This window comes from Calonectris borealis, chromosome 2 (assembly GCF_964195595.1).
Source record: "Calonectris borealis chromosome 2, bCalBor7.hap1.2, whole genome shotgun sequence".
NCBI lineage: Eukaryota > Metazoa > Chordata > Aves > Procellariiformes > Procellariidae > Calonectris > Calonectris borealis.
In genome coordinates, this window is record NC_134313.1 from 124,319,219 (window position 1) to 124,337,115 (window position 17,897).

Consider the following 17,897-nt stretch of genomic DNA (forward strand, 5'->3'; position numbering starts at 1 on the left):
GAAAGAACCAGAGTGCTCTTGGGTTTCAAAACTCTGCAAATATTTCGAGTGGGAAGGATGTGGCTAGTGTGGGGTTTCAGGGCAAGTTAGTGGTAGAACAATGACTAGAACCCAAGAGTCCCTGGCTGAATGGTTGCTACATTCATACCAGCAGCTGACGTTGCTGTAGTTACCTCTATTTTCTGCTATGGTCACAATTAAACCATTGGTTAATGATCTACCTTTATGTCAAACCAGGGTTGTGCATGGCCAGACACTCTTATCTGGGGAAGTTCCAGGAATTAAAGGGAACAACTCACCAAGTGAATTTGGGGAATTCCAGAGTTGAGGTATGACACCAGCACAGTCTGACTCCAATGGCCCGTAAAAGACGAGATGTAAAGAAGCTTGGTACTAAATCTAAGTGAATTCGCCTATTGCAAGGGGCAGCAAGGTTCATGCACCACTTAAGCCTCACTCGGGTGCTCTGATTGGATTTAGGTAAAGAACAGGTCTCATGCTCTCCTTTTGCTTACTACTATATTCCAGTAAAGACTATGGATTCAAGAGTTTCACCTGCTGCCATTCACTGCTAGACTACTGTAAAAGAATATATAACTGCAACCTAAGTTATATTTTATTTGAAACATAATTTTTGTCCTTTTTCCACTCTCCCTCCTGTTTCAAGTTGCTTTACCTTAATTAGGATACTGAGGAAGGGAAAAAAAAAAATCCAACATACTTAACGTATTCAAGGCTTGAACACTCTTCAATTAGTTTTGCAACATATTTGGCTCCAACGTCAGTGATTTGATTGTTGTATAAGCTTAAAGAAAAATCAGATTGGTAAAAACAGGTTATTCCTGCTGTTACTTTAATATTTACAACCTGAATGTTTTATAATGCACACATAGCATCTATCTTTTTTGTATGGCTTTGCACACAATCACAGTTGCTTGTACTTCTTTTTTGATATACAATTCATATCGTGTAGGGCTAGATATAAAATACACGGAGACCAGACAGTAAATCATGGGAAAATATTTATATGATTTTTTTAATAAATGCTCTCCCCAAGCAAACAAAGCTTCCCTTTATTCCTGTGTTAGTACAGAAATAATATTGCCAGAAGAGAAGTCAGAAGAGAAAACACCAGAAGAACGTATTTTTGGTCTTCTAAAAGTCATAAAATCCCCTTGCAAATATTACTGAGGATCAGATACCTGAGCAGATGTACTTACATTAGGGCACTGGAGGAAGGAGGCGATTCTTGATATTCATGTTCATTTCTCAAAAAGCCATTTTTATGTAGCTACTTAACCAAGAGCAGGAAGTCAGAGCTAACATGCCTTCCAGCTTCAACATCATTAAGAACTAATTAAGGTCTTAAAGAAATTGGTATCATGAACATGACACTTGAAACTCTATGTTTCTAATACTAGTCTCTACCAAGCTGTATCTGCTTTGCATAGTTGAAATAACTCAGTTTACAGCAGAGAAAACAGGAGGCTCTAGCCATAAAGCGCACGGTCTCTTGCTCACGCTCTCTCTCCCCGCTCCACAGCTAGCAGAAGGCTTTAGGTATAAAACTAGCATGCCCACACAGCTCAGTAACCTGACAGTGGTCCGCACGGTGTTACAGAAGGGCTTGATGTCAGCGGAGGCCACCCTGTGAGGCAGTGCAATGAGAGAGGAAGCTGTGGTCCTTTTCCCAGTGAACTGTTACAGGACGGCAGCTGAACCATTTCTGACACAAAATGCTGCTTTGCTTATGTTCAGTAAATGAGGAGGTGACTGTGGTTTCCACCCCACCTTTCCTGTGTCACTACTGTCAGCATTGCAGTTTTATTTTCTGGTATCAATATCTAGTGTTTTGCTCCCAGTTGGTACCTACCCCAAGAAAGTCACAATTTGGTACTTGGAGAGTTCTTCATACAAGACCCTTACTCCGTGATCTGTGACTTGATTTACACTGAGCCTGGAATGAAGGGAAAGAAAAGAAAGTTTGAATCAATACAGATTACAAGTGTTCATCACCCATGAGTTAACGAATAACAGGAGGTCTATGCATTTTCCTCTGATATTTTAACAGGTCCTTATGTCATATATTAAAAGCTATTAAGGGAAATGTGAGCTTAGCTTCGTAAGGCTCACTTCAAAAACAATAGAAAACAAAAAGCCCCAAATCTCCAAGGTAATGTTCTGGAAGCTGTCCATAGAACTGAAAACAATAAAATGTAGAACTCAGAAACCAGAGACAAACACCTCATCCTCTTCCTGTGTTTACTGTGATTGCAGGAAGAAATTCTGCTTGACACCCTAGCAAAAGCAAGCTTTCGAAACTACTCTTCTTGCAACCTTCTCTCCGAGTACCTAGTGAAAGCCAGGCATCTTGAAAGTCACAACACATTCAGGCTCCACTGAATAAAGGTTGTGAAAAGCCCTGGCCAGGAAATAGAACTACAGTCCCATGGGTGTGCTAGATATTTCTAATTTTATTGTCCCAACTAAACACGAAACAAATCAATGTCAGTCATTCACAGAATAAAAATACTTCTTTTCACAGTTGTTTAGGGGTTTTTGGAGGGTTTTTTTTGTTGGTTTTTGTTTTGTTTTGTTTTAAACTTCTCAAGCTTTTTCACCTTGCCTAAATAGACAGATTCCTGTGAAGCATTCCAATTCTGATGAATCACATTTTCTGGGTAAAGCTGTCCCTGTGAAAACATTTTGACCAGCTTTAGTTTCTACACAAACTCTGAAGCTGAACATTCACTGCTCAGAGTCCCTTATCACCAACAGCCTCCCTGACTCTTGCTAGTTAGTAACTTGGTCACTTTGGAATGCACTAGCACATCGGAAAAATCGGAGCCGATTTCTACAGGTCAGAACAGTCTGCTTCTTTGAAAGGGATGGTTAAGTTGTTAGAAACAACGTTTCCTGACCGGCAGAAATTGGTCATTAGAAATCAAAGTCCTAACCTCAGAACAGCCATAAAGACAAAAAGGCAACCTAACAGACAGGTTTGGTGCTGGGGATGGTGTTAAGATCATACTGCGTATGGCATGATCACATGATAGGCACAAAGAATGAAAGTCTGTCCTTTTCTTCTTTGTTTTGTCTTACATACTCATGCATTTTCCCCCCAGGTTTCCGTCTTGCTTTCTCTTGGGAGGTCAGTTGATTTGCAACTAACTGGAAAAAACAAGTGTCACTTGCTTTGATTTAGTCCTAGAGGAAAACAAGGCAGAGCACAGCCAATCAGGAGGAATAAATCCGTTCATTAAAAAAAATTCTCATGAGGCTGAAGGAGCTTTAAAAAAGGTGTATTTGAAGTTCCTGGTTTTCTGCACCTAAATGTTTGGACAAATAAGGTATAGCTACATGGCACAACCTCAAAGGACTGGAGGTGGAACAATCTGGCCTGTGATGTTAGAGGTGGAGTTAGTTCTCCCTGATCACAGCAAGCCATGTCCTCCCTCCACATCACCTCAGGGAAACACCACATCTAAAGACTTCAACTACATCCTTTCATGGAGTACTACATATTAGCTTTTGTCCTGTGAAAGCCAGACATCTTGGCAGGATGTAAAAGCAAGAAATTCAGAGCTTTTGATCAAGGATTATTGTGAATAGTAGATCCTCCCTTACCCTGTATGACCAAGGGCAGAGACAGGCTCAGGCAATCTTCAGATAATGGAGGAAGCACTTCTGTTTCCTTTCTTTTCCATCAAGCACTTTCTCCCATAAAAATCCTCTTTCGAGACAAGACAGTTTAAGATGTTTAAGGAGTTTAACTAAACCTACAGGTTTAAACAGACCTGGCTTCTAAGGACTTCTTATCACCCTTTCCATCTGGGTTTCCAAATTCACAGCTTGTCCCTGCTCCTGTGACTGGCTGAACAAAGGTTTCAGAAGATCTGAAATTAATTTCCAGCAGCAGTAAGAATCCTCATCTTTCTCCACTTTCAAGATCAATTCCTCCAGCCCAGCAGTTTATGGAATAAACCAAGGATAAGCAAGGACCTGCTTGAACAGATTCCTACCTGATCACTGCAAGCTTGCTGAAACAAGGTAGCAGCTCTTTTACTCCATAGTCATTGATGTTGTTGTTGTCCAAATCCAGAGCCAGGCGCTTTTGAAAGTGATGCACAACAAAGGAGATAGCACTGCAGTCAGCAGAGTAGGCATTGCAGTATGTGAGCTTGATGTAATTGGCATGCATGCGTTTGGCAGCCAACTTCCCCACTTTCTCGCTCTGAGTCTCGTAAAGGCACCTCAGCATCCAAACAAAATTGGGCTGGACCTGGATCTGATTGTAGTTTGGAAACCTGGACCGAGTGAGGCCTTTCAGGTGGGATTTCATGCTCTCCCCAAGGTATGTGATAAGCGCCTTTCTCTTCCTTTTAATGACTGCAGGCAAAACTAAATGTCTGAAGAGCTTCTGCTTGGATCTAGAAAGCAGGCCACAAAGAAACAGGTTGGTAAAATGAAAGTGTTCATTATTTCGGAAGGGATCCTTCCCTGCTAGTTGTTTCTTCAACCAAGGAATACGAAGGCAAGTAGGCTGGGCAGTCTCAGTGGAAGAACATTCATTGAAAAACTGAAGCAACTCCTTGGCACCCACTTTCTCTTCAATAACCAGGAACAAAGCTGTGAAAAAAGACTGAAGGGTTAAGTGCAAGAACTCATAAGTGGACTGATTGTCACAGCCACTGTAACCTTTAACTGTCCTGAGAAAGCCCAACTGCAAATCTTCTTCAGAGATATTCGCTGATGAGACCTCCTCCTGCTCAAAGATAAAGAAAGAGTTCTCCATCCCCTTGTATGCCATTTTACCCAAAGCTAGAAGAGTTTCCTTTCTGGATTTGAACATCTCTGCTTGGCTTCTGGTGTCGTTCTTCAGCAAACTTGTTTTCAGAGATCGGTTCAGATGGACTTCGATCATGAGCAAAAATACATCTGTCAATGTAACAGAACAGTCTGGAAGCTCGTGGCTGTCAAACATGGAATGGAAGTGTTCATAGCATTTAAAGATAATCCAGCAAAATAAAGGCACTGAACACAAACTGCAGAGATTGGGGTTAGCTTCCAACTGGTTCAACACCAGTGTTCGTTGCCCCTCGTCTTTGAAAAACATGGCAGTGTATTCCTTCAGGTTATTGCTGGAGAAACCACGGAGCAACACTTTCTTTCTAATGATGTTTCTTTGGATCTCAGTTCCTGTCCTTGCTGTAAGAATTTTCTTGGATCCCTTAAGAAGCTTTCCTCTGAGAAGGCTTACCAGCAGCACCAGGGGATGGATGGGTTCATTGGGTGAACACATCTCAGGAACGCTACTGAGATCGAAGTTGGAATAGATCTCATCGAAGCCATCAAATGTAAAAAGAACGGTATGAGGGAATTGCAAGATGTGATGGAACACCTCTGTGGGGTCCTGGTCTGGGTAGCAATTGTATTTGAAGAGTAGGTCTTTCAAACATATGGCTTCATCTTCCTTAAAGCAACTAAACATCCTACATTTAAAACGGAAGAAAAATTTGGCCCCTATGTCCAATTCTTTTCTGGCCCAAAGGCTTTGTATCTTTTGCAGCAAGATGGATTTTCCAATTCCTGCATCACCAAAGACATAAATAGTCTCTCCATCTTCATTAATTAGCCCAACTGCATCATCAAAAAGGGCTTCTAATTGACACACTTTGCCTAAACTCTCATTGGTAAAACTGACCAGCTCCATAATACTGTTAGAGTAGATTTCTTCAAGCAGCATCTCTTCCCTTTGAGCGTATGACATAACAAACTTGGAGTCACGTCCCAGTTCATATCTGAGTTTCTGGCAATACCTGCTAACTAGAAAGACAGTGAACTATTATTAAAAAGACTACTATTAAAAAGCCTATGTATATGATGACCCACCTCTTTGGGAACTGAGAGGGGGTAATAAACTAAAAAAATTCTTATGTAAAATTGGTTCTTTGGCAGATTACTTCTATTTATTTGTGCTGCCATCATCACTCTGCTGGGAAATTCAGGTGCTAATGAAAGAGGTAACGCGGGAGCCACCATTTCCTGAAAGCCAGTACTGACACTGCATTGCTTTAAGGGGCTGCTATCTTTCAGCTGAGACTCAAAGCCAAGCCCCTGACCTTTTGTTAAAAGACTGTTTTACTCTCTGCAAAAGCAGGGATTGGTAGTTGCTGATTAGCTTTCGCATCTGCCTTTTCATTATATTTATATTCTACCTGCAATTTCTATCAGGTAGGTGGTTATTCTTTCCTAACTTGTTTGGTAATGTTTATTATTGTAAATAGAAGTAAATAGAAGTCATGCGTTTTAGAAACTGGGTGCCAGGCACTGAAAAGATTTTTTTAAGGTGACAAAAAAAAAAAAAAGAGTGTCTCAGTTGTTGTGCCACGTTGGCTTGTGTTTTTACTGTAACAGAAACTTCGCTTCAGATGGGGGCAAAGTAATTCTTGTATTTATGTAGTATGAAAAAAACCTCTCAAGAGGAAAACATTTATTTCTGCAATACTTTAACTCTGACTTTTGGTATAACTCATCATTTAGGATCATAGAATAATTCAGGTTGAAAGGGACTTCAGAAGGTCTCTAGTCCAACCTCCTTCTCAGAACAGGGTCATTTATAAGATCAGATGAGGTTACTCAGGGCTTTACCTACTTGGATCTTGAAAACCTCCAAGTATGGAGACTGCGCAGCCTCTCTGGGCAACCTGCCTCATTGCTTGACTGTTCTCATCATGAAATACTGGCTATTCCATTGCCAAAACATCACAGTGTTGCCAATAAATTGTAGCAGAGGCCTAGAAAATACTACAGCTGGCACAAGGTGGTTATGCCATTATGCTACATATCCACAAACAAATGCAGAAAGAGCTTGACGTTAGCAAAACAAGATGTAATATATTAACATGACTGTTGTGTTATACAGTGCGCCTTTTAATTATCTGGCTACTACTGCTAGCAAGCACAGCATGTGCACATTTATTTTCCGTGGCTGTGCCTACCTAGACTCTCTTACTCTCACAGCTGGTTAGAGGTTCCTACATAGCCAGGTAGTTCTAAGGAAAGGGATACAGATGCATGACCTTACCTGGATCTGTATTTACCACAGGTTTACTACAAATATTCTCTGAAGGCTCGTAACCTATTTCATCCAGCCAAGGCTGAAGCTCATAGTAAGCGTCAGTGACTTTCTGCAGGACACGGATGAAATATTCTGAGACTTCTTCTCCCTTGCTCTGAACCAAGTCTAGAATTTTGCGAACCTGAAAAAAACCATGTGAAAGATCATTGATGCACAGCATTTTATCACAGTTACCATTGTAGACAGCTTTAGGATCCTTTTTGGACTGGAACAGGGCACCAAAATCAAAACTGGTGCTTTAAAAACTTGAATTCAAAATCTAGCTCTGAATTTGAACCATCACAAAACTGACTTTCTATTTGTATTTGGATGTTGCAAGAAAGTTGACTCTGCAAGTTAAGGGCTGAACTTGTAGCTAAATCGTACTCTAACCAGAAACAAAATGGATAAATACTGCTTCTCAACAGGGAACCCAAAGGATTTCCTCAGCCTGGCTAGACAGTATATTTTAAATCTCGTGCTGGTTAAAATAAAAAAGAAAAGGGTGGTTTCTCAATGCCCTAAATTCACCCTCTGGTTTGTAAATATTCCAGACACGTTTAGATTTACCTCAGGACCCAGCCAGATCCAGAGCAGGGTAGGCAGAATCTCTCTCAGATCTTAATGCGGATCCAAAACCTACAACTCCTCCTTTTAACACAGCGACCCAGTTCTGCAGGCTCTCGCTGTACAACGGACTCGTTGCCTGCAACTGTTACTAAAACTAATGGCTACCAGGCAGTGGCTGGAGCAGTTCAAGACTAAGCGTTACCTCTAAAGGCAAGGCAGAATCTGATCTCTGTGCAACCAATACAGGGCAACCCTAGAACAAAACCCTCTGCAAGACAGAGCAATCATCTGGAGGCCCATTTTGAATGTCTGGATCCTCTTCTTGTGGGAAATGAATGAAGAATTCAGTTCTAAACCAGACAAAGGTTTCTAGAGACTGTGGTCTCTTGTGAGCTTAAAGCAGGGTGAGGTACACACAGCACAGCAAAAGCATGGTATTTTTTGACAATGTGTATGCTCTAAAAAGCATTTTTAAGCCTTCCAGAGAAGCTCCCACACAGTCCACTTCAGTTACTATTGTGGCCTGCTCTCTGTCTCTGCTTAGACTCCTGATGCACTGCCTCCCCCTCAGCTTTGTTACAACAATCACGTATATTATGCTGAACAATAAGAAATGGAGATGATCATACAGCGTGCATTTATTCAGCTTTGACCCTATGCACAGAGTGAGCACTGTGTTACCATTTCAACTTGGCAGCAAGGATTACTATTTTATGAAAATCTGCACTGTTAGTGAAGTCCAAGGTCTCTGAATTTTTTATGGTTTGCCTGCCCCTAACTGTGACACTGTTCTGAAGCTGCATGACTGGTTGGTCAGGGAAACAGATCAGGACTTTTTTTTAAGTCATGATCCAAAGAGCAACTGTGTACATGTGATAATTTTTTCCTATCAAAAGACCAGGAAATAGTTTTTGCTACCGATGTCCAAAGATGAATCAAAACACCAAATGTGTCAGGATATATCAATTTTCCATACAAACTTTTACAATGTACATAGGTCTTTGAAGAGAAGGGAAGGTGTGCACACGGACAACACACAATCATTAGCTTCTAAAATAATATTTAATTTCTGTCTCTCCTCCTCTAAAGCAGGATGATCTGTCCCACAGCATCCTGAAGCAGATTTTCCTTGCAATACTCTGCAAAATAATGAAGGCTTGCATGTAGCAAGCTGCACTCTAACAGCCACTGTGGTCACCTCCTTATCAGAGGACAAAGCTGCAGCTGGGGGGACAGAACAACAATTATCACCCTGCTCGTACTTACAGCTGCCAACGGGCATTACAAGCAGTGCCAGCCGTGCCGAAAGAGATGTGCTGGAGACACTTGTCCAGAAGGAACAGGGTGGGGAAACTCCAAAATAACAAAGATTAGAAAAGACACTAGATGTAAAATTGCCACATAAGCCCATAAAACCCAGTGGCAAATTGAAAGTAACAAAAAGCTTATGCTGGCTAGCGAAATAAAAAGAATACCTTATCTGCTTGAGTTGGAAATTGGACAACAATCTCTGCATCTTCAGTGGAGAAGTAGTCATTCTTAATCAAGTTGTCAATCAAACACTGCGTGTTTCTTATTCTACTGACCAGAAGTTCTCGGTATACTTTCAGCAAAGCAATGAAGGACAGAGGACTTGTTCCTGGAGGTTTTTCCACAGAAATCTCCAAGTTAGCACAAAGTTGGCCTTCCATAGTTGAGATAGCAAGAAGCTGCTCCGCCTAGCCTCATCTTTGACAAACTGTCCATTTGCAGCGTGACGTCAGCTTGGAGTTAACTTCGGGGAAACAGGCAATCTGTCCTTCACATCACCGAGCCTGTAAAAAGCAATTGTATAGAACCTCAATTTAAACCTTATCCTATGCAGATACATCCTTCAATTAGCCATCAAAGAATACTTCCAACATCTGCATAATATCATGGCCAACTTTATTAAAAGGTTTCTGCCTCAGGTACTTCCATTTATTTGTTCAGGTTTTGGAAAAAAAATTTCTACAGCAGGCAGTCTCCCTTCTGTACCAGTACTTTACTGTAGCTTGCCTCAAACACCACCACTGGCATCTGCCTTTAACTGCCTCTTCTTAGTGCGTAATTTAATATTTTTTATTAGCTTTTCGTGTTTCAATAGACAAAGCAGGGCATCTGTCCAAACATATCTGGACAAGGAAATAAACAGAATAAAATTATATTTCATAGCAATTAATTTTGTAGGAGGAATTAATTTATAGTAGCAATTCACTTTGCTTTTTCTTTGTTACAACAACAGACCTTGTAGAAAATGTTGCCAATATGATAACTGTCCCTGTAAGCGAGGCCTTGTGAACTCCGACACAGTTTTAGCTAAACTAGGAAAAAGTGTTTAGCTTCAGGACACCAGGTTTGAGAGGCAGTAGTGAGACTGTGGGAAAACCACTGATCAGATGTTTCTGTTAAGAAAGCCAAGAGTAAAACGATGCTAACAGTGAAAATGCTGCTGTAGATTTCAGAGCTAACACACCACTTAGAGGCATAGAGCACTTCATACCTCCTAAAGCTATTGGTTCAGACAGCATGTAAAACAGGGAAAATATCATTGCATTGGTTTAATTTGGTTAATCTTACCAAATTCAGGTGAGTAACCATAAAAGTTAAAAATACAGTTTTTCAGAATCTGAAAAATAACGTTATAGAAAGGACTGAAATAAGTGATTGTAAATATACAAGACTCCATCTCTAGTGATTCACACAAAAAATCTGGACCTCTCCTTGAGCAGGAATTGCACAGAATAACTGAATTCAGACTCTTTCCTCATATGATGAACTAGGCCTGGAAGATGGCATCACAATTCATGTTCATTACTGGACTGGGCATCCACCCCACCTCCATCTTCATAAAGGGAAAAGATTGCACACAATATAGCTTGTAATGAAGATCTGGATTTAAAGCCTGTGCAAACACTTTGGCTTGAATGCCTGACCTCAGCCCCTGTATGTACACCTAGAGACACAATGTGATCATTAACTCGGGCAGCTACAGGCTCAGGAAAACCTCTCATTGCTGTAGAGATGTTGTTTAGAAACTGTACTCTTTAGCATGAACGCTCTCTCCTTCTCTACAAATATATATGTTGTGTATGCCCTCGTTCTCTATACCAGCTCTTAAGAGATTTTTAGATGGCCATTTATTCCCATTTTTCTTTACAAAGCATAAAGCAGTAGGAATCAGGATCAGATTGCTCTCTATTGTATTACTACAGGTCTTTTTTTCATTGCAGTTAATATACCATATAGCAGGCATGAAGTTATATTGTAATTACAATTCAACAGTAAGTTCATTTAGGTACTATTTAGGTATGAACCTTGCACATATGATTTCCCATGCCAAAAGCAAAAAGCATGGGAAAAGCAAAAAGATTTTTTGCAAGATCACAACTGAATCACCTCCACATAGACAATCAGAATTTGCATGATCAATACAAATTACTGGCACCCTCCAGATAAGATAAGATAAGATAAGATAACAGATAAGATGTACTGTTGCTTCAGCAGGTCAAGGGATATTTGGAAGAATGTTCTTACATTCTTATTACAGTCATATTAGTAAAAACAAAAGACAAAGCCCTTCCTCAACAATTCGGTAAAGGTGCCAGTTCTGCTGCTACAAGATTCTCACAATTTCCCAAGACAGCAAATTTTCCAAAATGCTCCCCAGCACTCTCCTGACAGCTATAACTGAGCCCTGCCAGCTCACAAATTCTTCTAGGTGACCGCTACTGGAACAAACTCATTTCTATATGAAAGGTTTTCCATACTGGAAGCTGCAGTCTGCATCAGTGTAGCTTGTCCTGCTTGATGCTGGAGAAAGACACAGTTTATACTTCTGCATTTTGGTAGATACTACCTATCTACACTTACACAGGGCAAACCAGTTTAGCTCCTCTGATTTCAGGAGACCAGTAGGTCCTAACTTACGGTTGCTGACCTGCACACATGCAGATAACCGCATTAAGAGTTGAGCCCTCCAAAGGCTGAGACCAGGCAAATCCCCAGCACAACTGCTTTGGATCACAGCCAACTCCAAAACTGCAAAACTCTTTCAACCAAAGGGAATGTAACCAAGTGATCTGACTTTCTTACCACATGCGTAAGTGACTGCATCTACTCGGACAAATCAACCTTTCATTACGCCATTCACATGACCCACCAGATGAAGTGGGTGATTTCTGAGTCACTCAGCTTCCTAGAAGCCACACTGGCAAACCTCTTTGTTCAAGAAAGCTCATTCCATAAATGAACTCTATCATGAAGACCAAACAATGTTGAAAACATCATTTACTCTAAGGCTTTTGCAAGCTTGTAGTTAAAGAGATAGAGTCACCTTAAAACACATGCAATAGAAATATTAGCCCTTTTCTTTCAAGATACTGCATCTACCCAATGTTCCCTGCTTGCATTGGTTATTCTAGGACCGCATTACCCCAGTGCATTTTCTTTCTTCCCACTTTGTGAGAAGAACTGAGACAAACATCCAGGAAACCATAATAATGAACCAAAGTGCTGTCATGTGTACAAAACGAATAGAATTATTTTCTTCACTCTTTCAGATCCATCTGCAAAGAGGATAAGAAAAGAAAGAAGAAATACAGCAAAAGGACAAGAACGTGGGAAATATGGAAAGATCAGAAGGTCTCAACGATGCCTGCCCTGCATCTGACTAAGTCCAGTTCAGTACAGAATCTGGTTGCTATTGGAAGAGGAGTGCATATGTATGCTGCAGGAGAGTGCATGTTCCCTTTCACACAGGGTGATCTGCAAGAGAGTGGAGAAACAAGAGAGCAATCAAAAAAGAATATAAAGTGAGGCTAAGCATCAGGGGAGAAAAGGAGAAAGAGCAAAAATGCCGAGCAGGGAAGTCAGAGCTGGCAATATGAATTCTGTGCATGATGACGTACTCAGTGATATTTTCAGTGGCAATATTAACTTTAAGGCAAAAAACCACAGCACCCAGTACTGGAAAAACAGTAATTTTCATCAGTCTCTCTTAGTAAGAAAAAATTGAAATTTCCACCATCCATAGCCTAAGAAAATGTCACATCAGATGAGCGGCTGAACACCTTAAAAGGTGCCAAAACATTAAGAGTTCCTGCCACATGTAGTTTGTAGCAAAGTGTATCAGCTAGATGAAGAAACTTCAGGTCCTACTCAGACTAAAGTAAACAGAAAAATTTTCTACAGTAGCAGTTCTAGGTGCAACAGTAGCTAAAAGTCCTGATCAGCATGCGAAACATGCTTGTTCTCTTAGAGAAACACGCTGTGTGTAAGATTCTGGCACACATGAATCTGTTTTGCTAGGGCGGAGTTTGTTGTTGGTTTTGGTTTTTGTTTTTTGTTTCTTTTTTTTAAAACACGATGCCAATGTGTTGACATCATGAGGTCTCCAACCTATCTGCAAGTCCATCATTCTTTCTGGAAAGATTCCCAACTTCCATAGTGCTTTAACATTAGTCTTTTCAGTGAGGGATCACAGGGTTACAAAGTACTAAGCCTCTTCTTACAAGAATCTGTTAGTTTTACAATGCTAGGTTACACATCTGGTATGTTTAAAGGTAAATGCTTATGCAGCTTATAAATATGCATTGAAAGCATTTGCTTGCTAGAGTGCATATAGTGTTCTTTGCCTTATTTTGGGCACTCCAGATGCTGGATTCAATTCCAGTGCAATTCTTGTGACTGATGTGGCATCAGTCATGGGGATGCTGGTAGAAAAGACTGAGACATACATTAATGTGAGACACGTCAGTGCACTGACCAAGGTCTAAAAACATCCACTGTTGAGAACTACTGCCTCATTTCTGGAACTGTTCAATTTCTGGAAGGGCTAATGAATAAAATCATTTCCCTGAAAGCCACCTTGAGGCTTTTACAATCCTTTGTAAAACATTACTAAGTTATGATAAAAAGAGACCACCTGTTCTAATAGCAACAGTTTGTGAACACATCTATTTAGCGAAATGAACATTAGCATTGAGGTTTATACACAGAAAGCTATGTACATGGAGAGAAAGGGAAAGACTTTTCAAGTCTGAAACAGCAGAACACCTAAGGAGGAGTGGAGAGGGATGAGAGAGATGATACCTGGGCAAAGCAGGAGTCTAGTATGGGGAGACAACGGGAGAGATGCTTATGGGAAAAAGCTTCCTATCTGGGAACAGAATGGACTTCTTGTTCCTGAGAGGAAAAATAAAAAAACATGGTTTACTCAAGAGGCTGCCAATGATGTTGGAGAGGAAACTCACTTAGCCATTTTGAGGATAGCAGCTTCAGTCAAGTAAAGAAGACAGAAAACAGACTACGAGGAATTAAAAAGAACCAGAGAGCAGAGTGCTCACCCATCAATTGTAAAGGCAAGGAAGAGACAGAAGACAGGGCCTTAGCCAAATGAAGCGTCAATAGGGCTTGAAGGGATGTGAGAAGCAACAGCAAGTCTGGCAAGACATACATATCACAAGCCTGCATAACTGAGAATAAAGAGGAAGCAAGATGGGGATCAGGCCAGGGATAAGGAGGGAAATGAAAAAGGGAAATTAAATTTGTCATAAGAAGAGGCACAGCGAAAGTATCAGTGCTTACAGCAAGGTTTTGTATAATCCATGCCAATAAGCTGCAGTGGCACTGCTGGCCTCTGCATGAAGGCACTGGCATTTTTATCTAGTGATTCTTCTGACTTCCCTCTATTCTCAGCATTGTGCAAGCATGTATACATTTGTATCTTTCCTGGCCCTGCCCTTCTCACATCCTCTTTTCACTAAGATCTTCTTGCTCTTCTAACAAAACTGCTATGCCTGTTCAACTTCCAGTGCTGCAAGTCCTCTGGCAGTGAAGAATACTCTGGTTTATCGGTAGCACTAACATTTATCACAACAAGATCTTACTAAATGTAAATGCTGTAGATAAAGGGGCTGAAGGATCTTAAAGAATAGCTAAAAAAAGTTTTGGGTAAACTACAGAATTCACTCCTCATTGAGCTGGCTGCTCCCAAGGAGACTGCATAGGATGAAGCAGTAAAGGCAATGCAAGGAGCAAATTAATTAACAACTGTCCCTTAAAGCAGCTGATTTAAGAACCAAGTAGAATATTTCTGAAGAGCTGAAAACCCAGCCAATACTACTTCTTCTGTAGTCTTGCTCTTCTGACAAAAACTGTTCCTCTAAATTGCCTGTGAAAAAAAGTCCTATGCCACATACCTAGCTATCAGCAGCCCATAGCTGGAGTATCTTCGGGATTTTCACAGCACCTAGTAGCCAGCTCTGGCAGGACAACAGCAAAGCACACACACAAACCTCAGTGCCAGCCCAGGGCTAGTGGAGTCCCTGTTGGCACAGCCTTCTGTCTGTAGTATTCAAAATGCCATTACTCTTAGAGAGGTGGCTGTTTGAAAGTAGTGCCCTGTTTCACATGGAAGTCTGTGCACTTTGTGTCTCCAAGTCAGATTTGTTTCCTGAGAAAAGCTGAGGAAAAGCCACCCAACTGCAGAGTCATTACAGCAAGAGGAGAACTGGAGACTTCGACGTGCTTTTTCATTAATAATGGTAATCTAGACTCAGTCAGGCCAGTCTAAACTCAACTATTTGCTAACACCAGGAGAGACAGAAAAGAGACTGATTTTCCACATCTTATTTCATGTGTGCCAGAGGAGCCAGTCTTTGACTATAACAAATTAATAAAACAGAATGTATTTCCATACAGCAGCTCTCACCTTTAAAAGAACCTCAACTATTTTACATAGTTCAAGAACAGTAAAAAATGTGTAGAGATTAGAAGCAAATGGACACATATACTACACAAAAAGTCTGCATGTTTTGATGAGAAGCGATGCAATGTGTTTCCCAGAGGTAAGAAAAAATAGCCTTTTATTTTAATAGCACAAATGGTGCATGAGTAGAGCTCGTACAGAGTCTCTGTGCTGATCTTAAATGATATTCTATATGAGTTAAAACACACTTATCATACCCCAGTTTACTATCGTCATCGATACTACATATGTCAATAAATGCCCTGGGAGTCACATGTTAAAATCACACTAGTGTAAAGCTATTACAACTTGTGATTTTGCATTGCTCTGGGGTCACCGAGATCAGCATCTTTCAGTGATTTTTCCCCCCTCCCCTCTCTCTCTCTCTCTCCTTTGACTCTAGCATAAGCTTTTGTAGCCATCCCTAGTTGTTTGAAGAACAACAGAGATAAAATAACACAGAAGAAATTGTTTCTGCCTCCACCTGGTAAACTGACAAGCTTTTGTTTAAAAGGCACAGGCTTTTACAGAAATATTCATATCCCTCACAGGTTTTGCTGCTACACTTCCTAACAGCTCACTTTTAAAAAAACAGAACTTTATATATAATGTTTGGATGAATTAACAAGCCCCTGTCGAAAAGATTTTATGTGGCTTCCTGGTAAGTCCTTTCTGGTGGGAAAAGTTCAATAAATAAGAAGGAACCACTACTAAAAAGCAAAGAAGTTTTCTTCAATCAGAGAAATCTTGGGGATTTTTTTTAAGAGATGGAGGAGGAGGGGAACAATTTACTGGTATATCTAAAAAAATAGAACTGCTTTTCTACTATTATTTACTATTTTCACATCCAACCTGCAGTGAATTCTACAATTAAAATTGCAATTGTTGGAATCGCATATTCACAGCTCTCCTAATTCTATCTCCCAAGCTTTGCTCCGATCATGAACAGCAAACCTACTTAGCTACAGCCCCTTCACCTGCCAAAGACCACCGCTCGGTTATGCCTGCGCATCCATCGATCCAGCGGGGACTGCCCAGGTATCAATGGGGGAGAGCCTTAACTGCTGGTGCCAGCAACGCCCTGGCGTGGAGGAAGACCACCCTGCCGCCATGCCATGCCATGCCATGCCATGCCATGGCCTCCCCGCAGCCACGGGGCACCGACTCTGCCCAGGCAAACCGCTCCCGCCTCCCTCCCTTTCAGCTTCTTTCGCGTTCAGTGAGGAAAGCACCGAGGCCGAAACGACTCCCGCGTGAGTCAGCGCGTGGATACGGATCCTCACTCAGCTTTGCGCAAGTAAATGGCTTTTTTTTACTCTTTGAACCGTCGCTCACGGGAAAGGCGAGGCGGGCCCCACGGCAGGCAAGCGATGCCTTCCACCCGGCGCCTCCCGCCCGGCTGCGGGGCGCTCCCTCCCACCTCCTCCGCCCTTCATGACCTCGCCACCCTTCCCCAACGGCCTTCAGGAAAATGACATCACCGGCCAGCATCTGTAACAGTATTTATTCCTGGTAGCGTTGCTGTCTTTTGTATGAAGGCGCTGTTTCCCTCGCCGAGGAGCTGCGGGAGCACTGCTGCCTGTCCCGGCCCCGGCCCCGCTCCTCACTCTCTGCCTAACATCGCCTGTCACACGGCAACCTCCTCCCCGGAGCCGGGAGGGGCCCCTGCTGAAGAAACACGAAAAAGTCCCAAAATTTTCAATTCGGGAGGGTGAGAAGTTCACCAAGAGGCAGGCGCCAGCGGGAGCCCCCGGGCGCAGCCCTTCCCCTCCCACCCCGCAGCCTTTCCCAGAGAAACTTGGATATACAAGAAGCAGAAACTTTGCTTTACACCCTCACTCCCTCTCCCGGCGCCAGCCGCTGACCTGCTGCCTCACGCCCCCCTTCCCGCCTGCCCCGACCCTCCCCCTCCCTCCGCGCCACCCACCCCTCACGACATGGCGGCTGCCCCCGCGAGTGGTGAGCGGGGCGGGCAGCGGCCCGGCGACCCTCCTTCGCCCCTGGCCCTTTCCCTGCACTCACCGCGGCGGCGAAGGGACGGAGGCGAGGGGAGGAGCGGGGCGGCGGCCGGCCCACGGCTGCTTCCCCCCACCCCCGGCCCGCCGGGAAGGCGCTCCCGCCCCACACACGGTCTCTCCTCCCCGGCGGGAAGCGGCTCCTCCCCACACAGGCACGGCCGAAGGCCTCTTTCACGAACACCGCCTTTCCCTCCCCACCACCGGCATGGCGGAAGGCCTCCTCCCCCGAGAGTGGTGCCGGGGGTCCCGCGTCGGGGTAGGAGGCCTTCCTCCGGCCCTCAGGAGCTCCCACCATTTTCCTCAACAGGAGGCATCAAGTACCTCCTGTCAACTCCCTCCAAGGAGGCTGTCAGGGTATTATTTTCCCTTTTCTTTCAACAGTAAAATACCTATTTAAAAGTTCAAAAGCCCAAAGGAGCCT

The 17,897-nt window shown here is 42.5% G+C and overlaps 1 protein-coding gene across 9 annotated transcripts in view; it reads right to left on the minus strand.

The window, feature by feature from the left end:
* Window positions 1-17,897, minus strand: part of NOD1 (nucleotide binding oligomerization domain containing 1) — a 46,741-nt gene that overhangs the window by 12,430 nt on the left and 16,414 nt on the right. For 7 of the 9 annotated variants that reach the window (XR_012672606.1, XM_075143329.1, XM_075143328.1 and 4 more), the window contains exons 1-6: window positions 17,481-17,592; window positions 9,166-9,504; window positions 7,088-7,262; window positions 4,023-5,826; window positions 1,874-1,957; window positions 722-805 (exon numbers count right to left, since the gene is read on the minus strand). Coding sequence is in view for 8 of the 9 variants with exons in the window: in XM_075143329.1 (XP_074999430.1) it covers window positions 722-805; window positions 1,874-1,957; window positions 4,023-5,826; window positions 7,088-7,262; window positions 9,166-9,381 (2,363 nt within the window). In the remaining variant the exon portion in view is untranslated. Of the gene's footprint in view, window positions 1-721; window positions 806-1,873; window positions 1,958-4,022; window positions 5,827-7,087; window positions 7,263-9,165; window positions 9,505-11,648; window positions 11,761-17,480; window positions 17,593-17,897 lie in introns of those variants that run through there. The other 2 variants (XM_075143326.1, XM_075143327.1) reach the window with 2 other exon arrangements.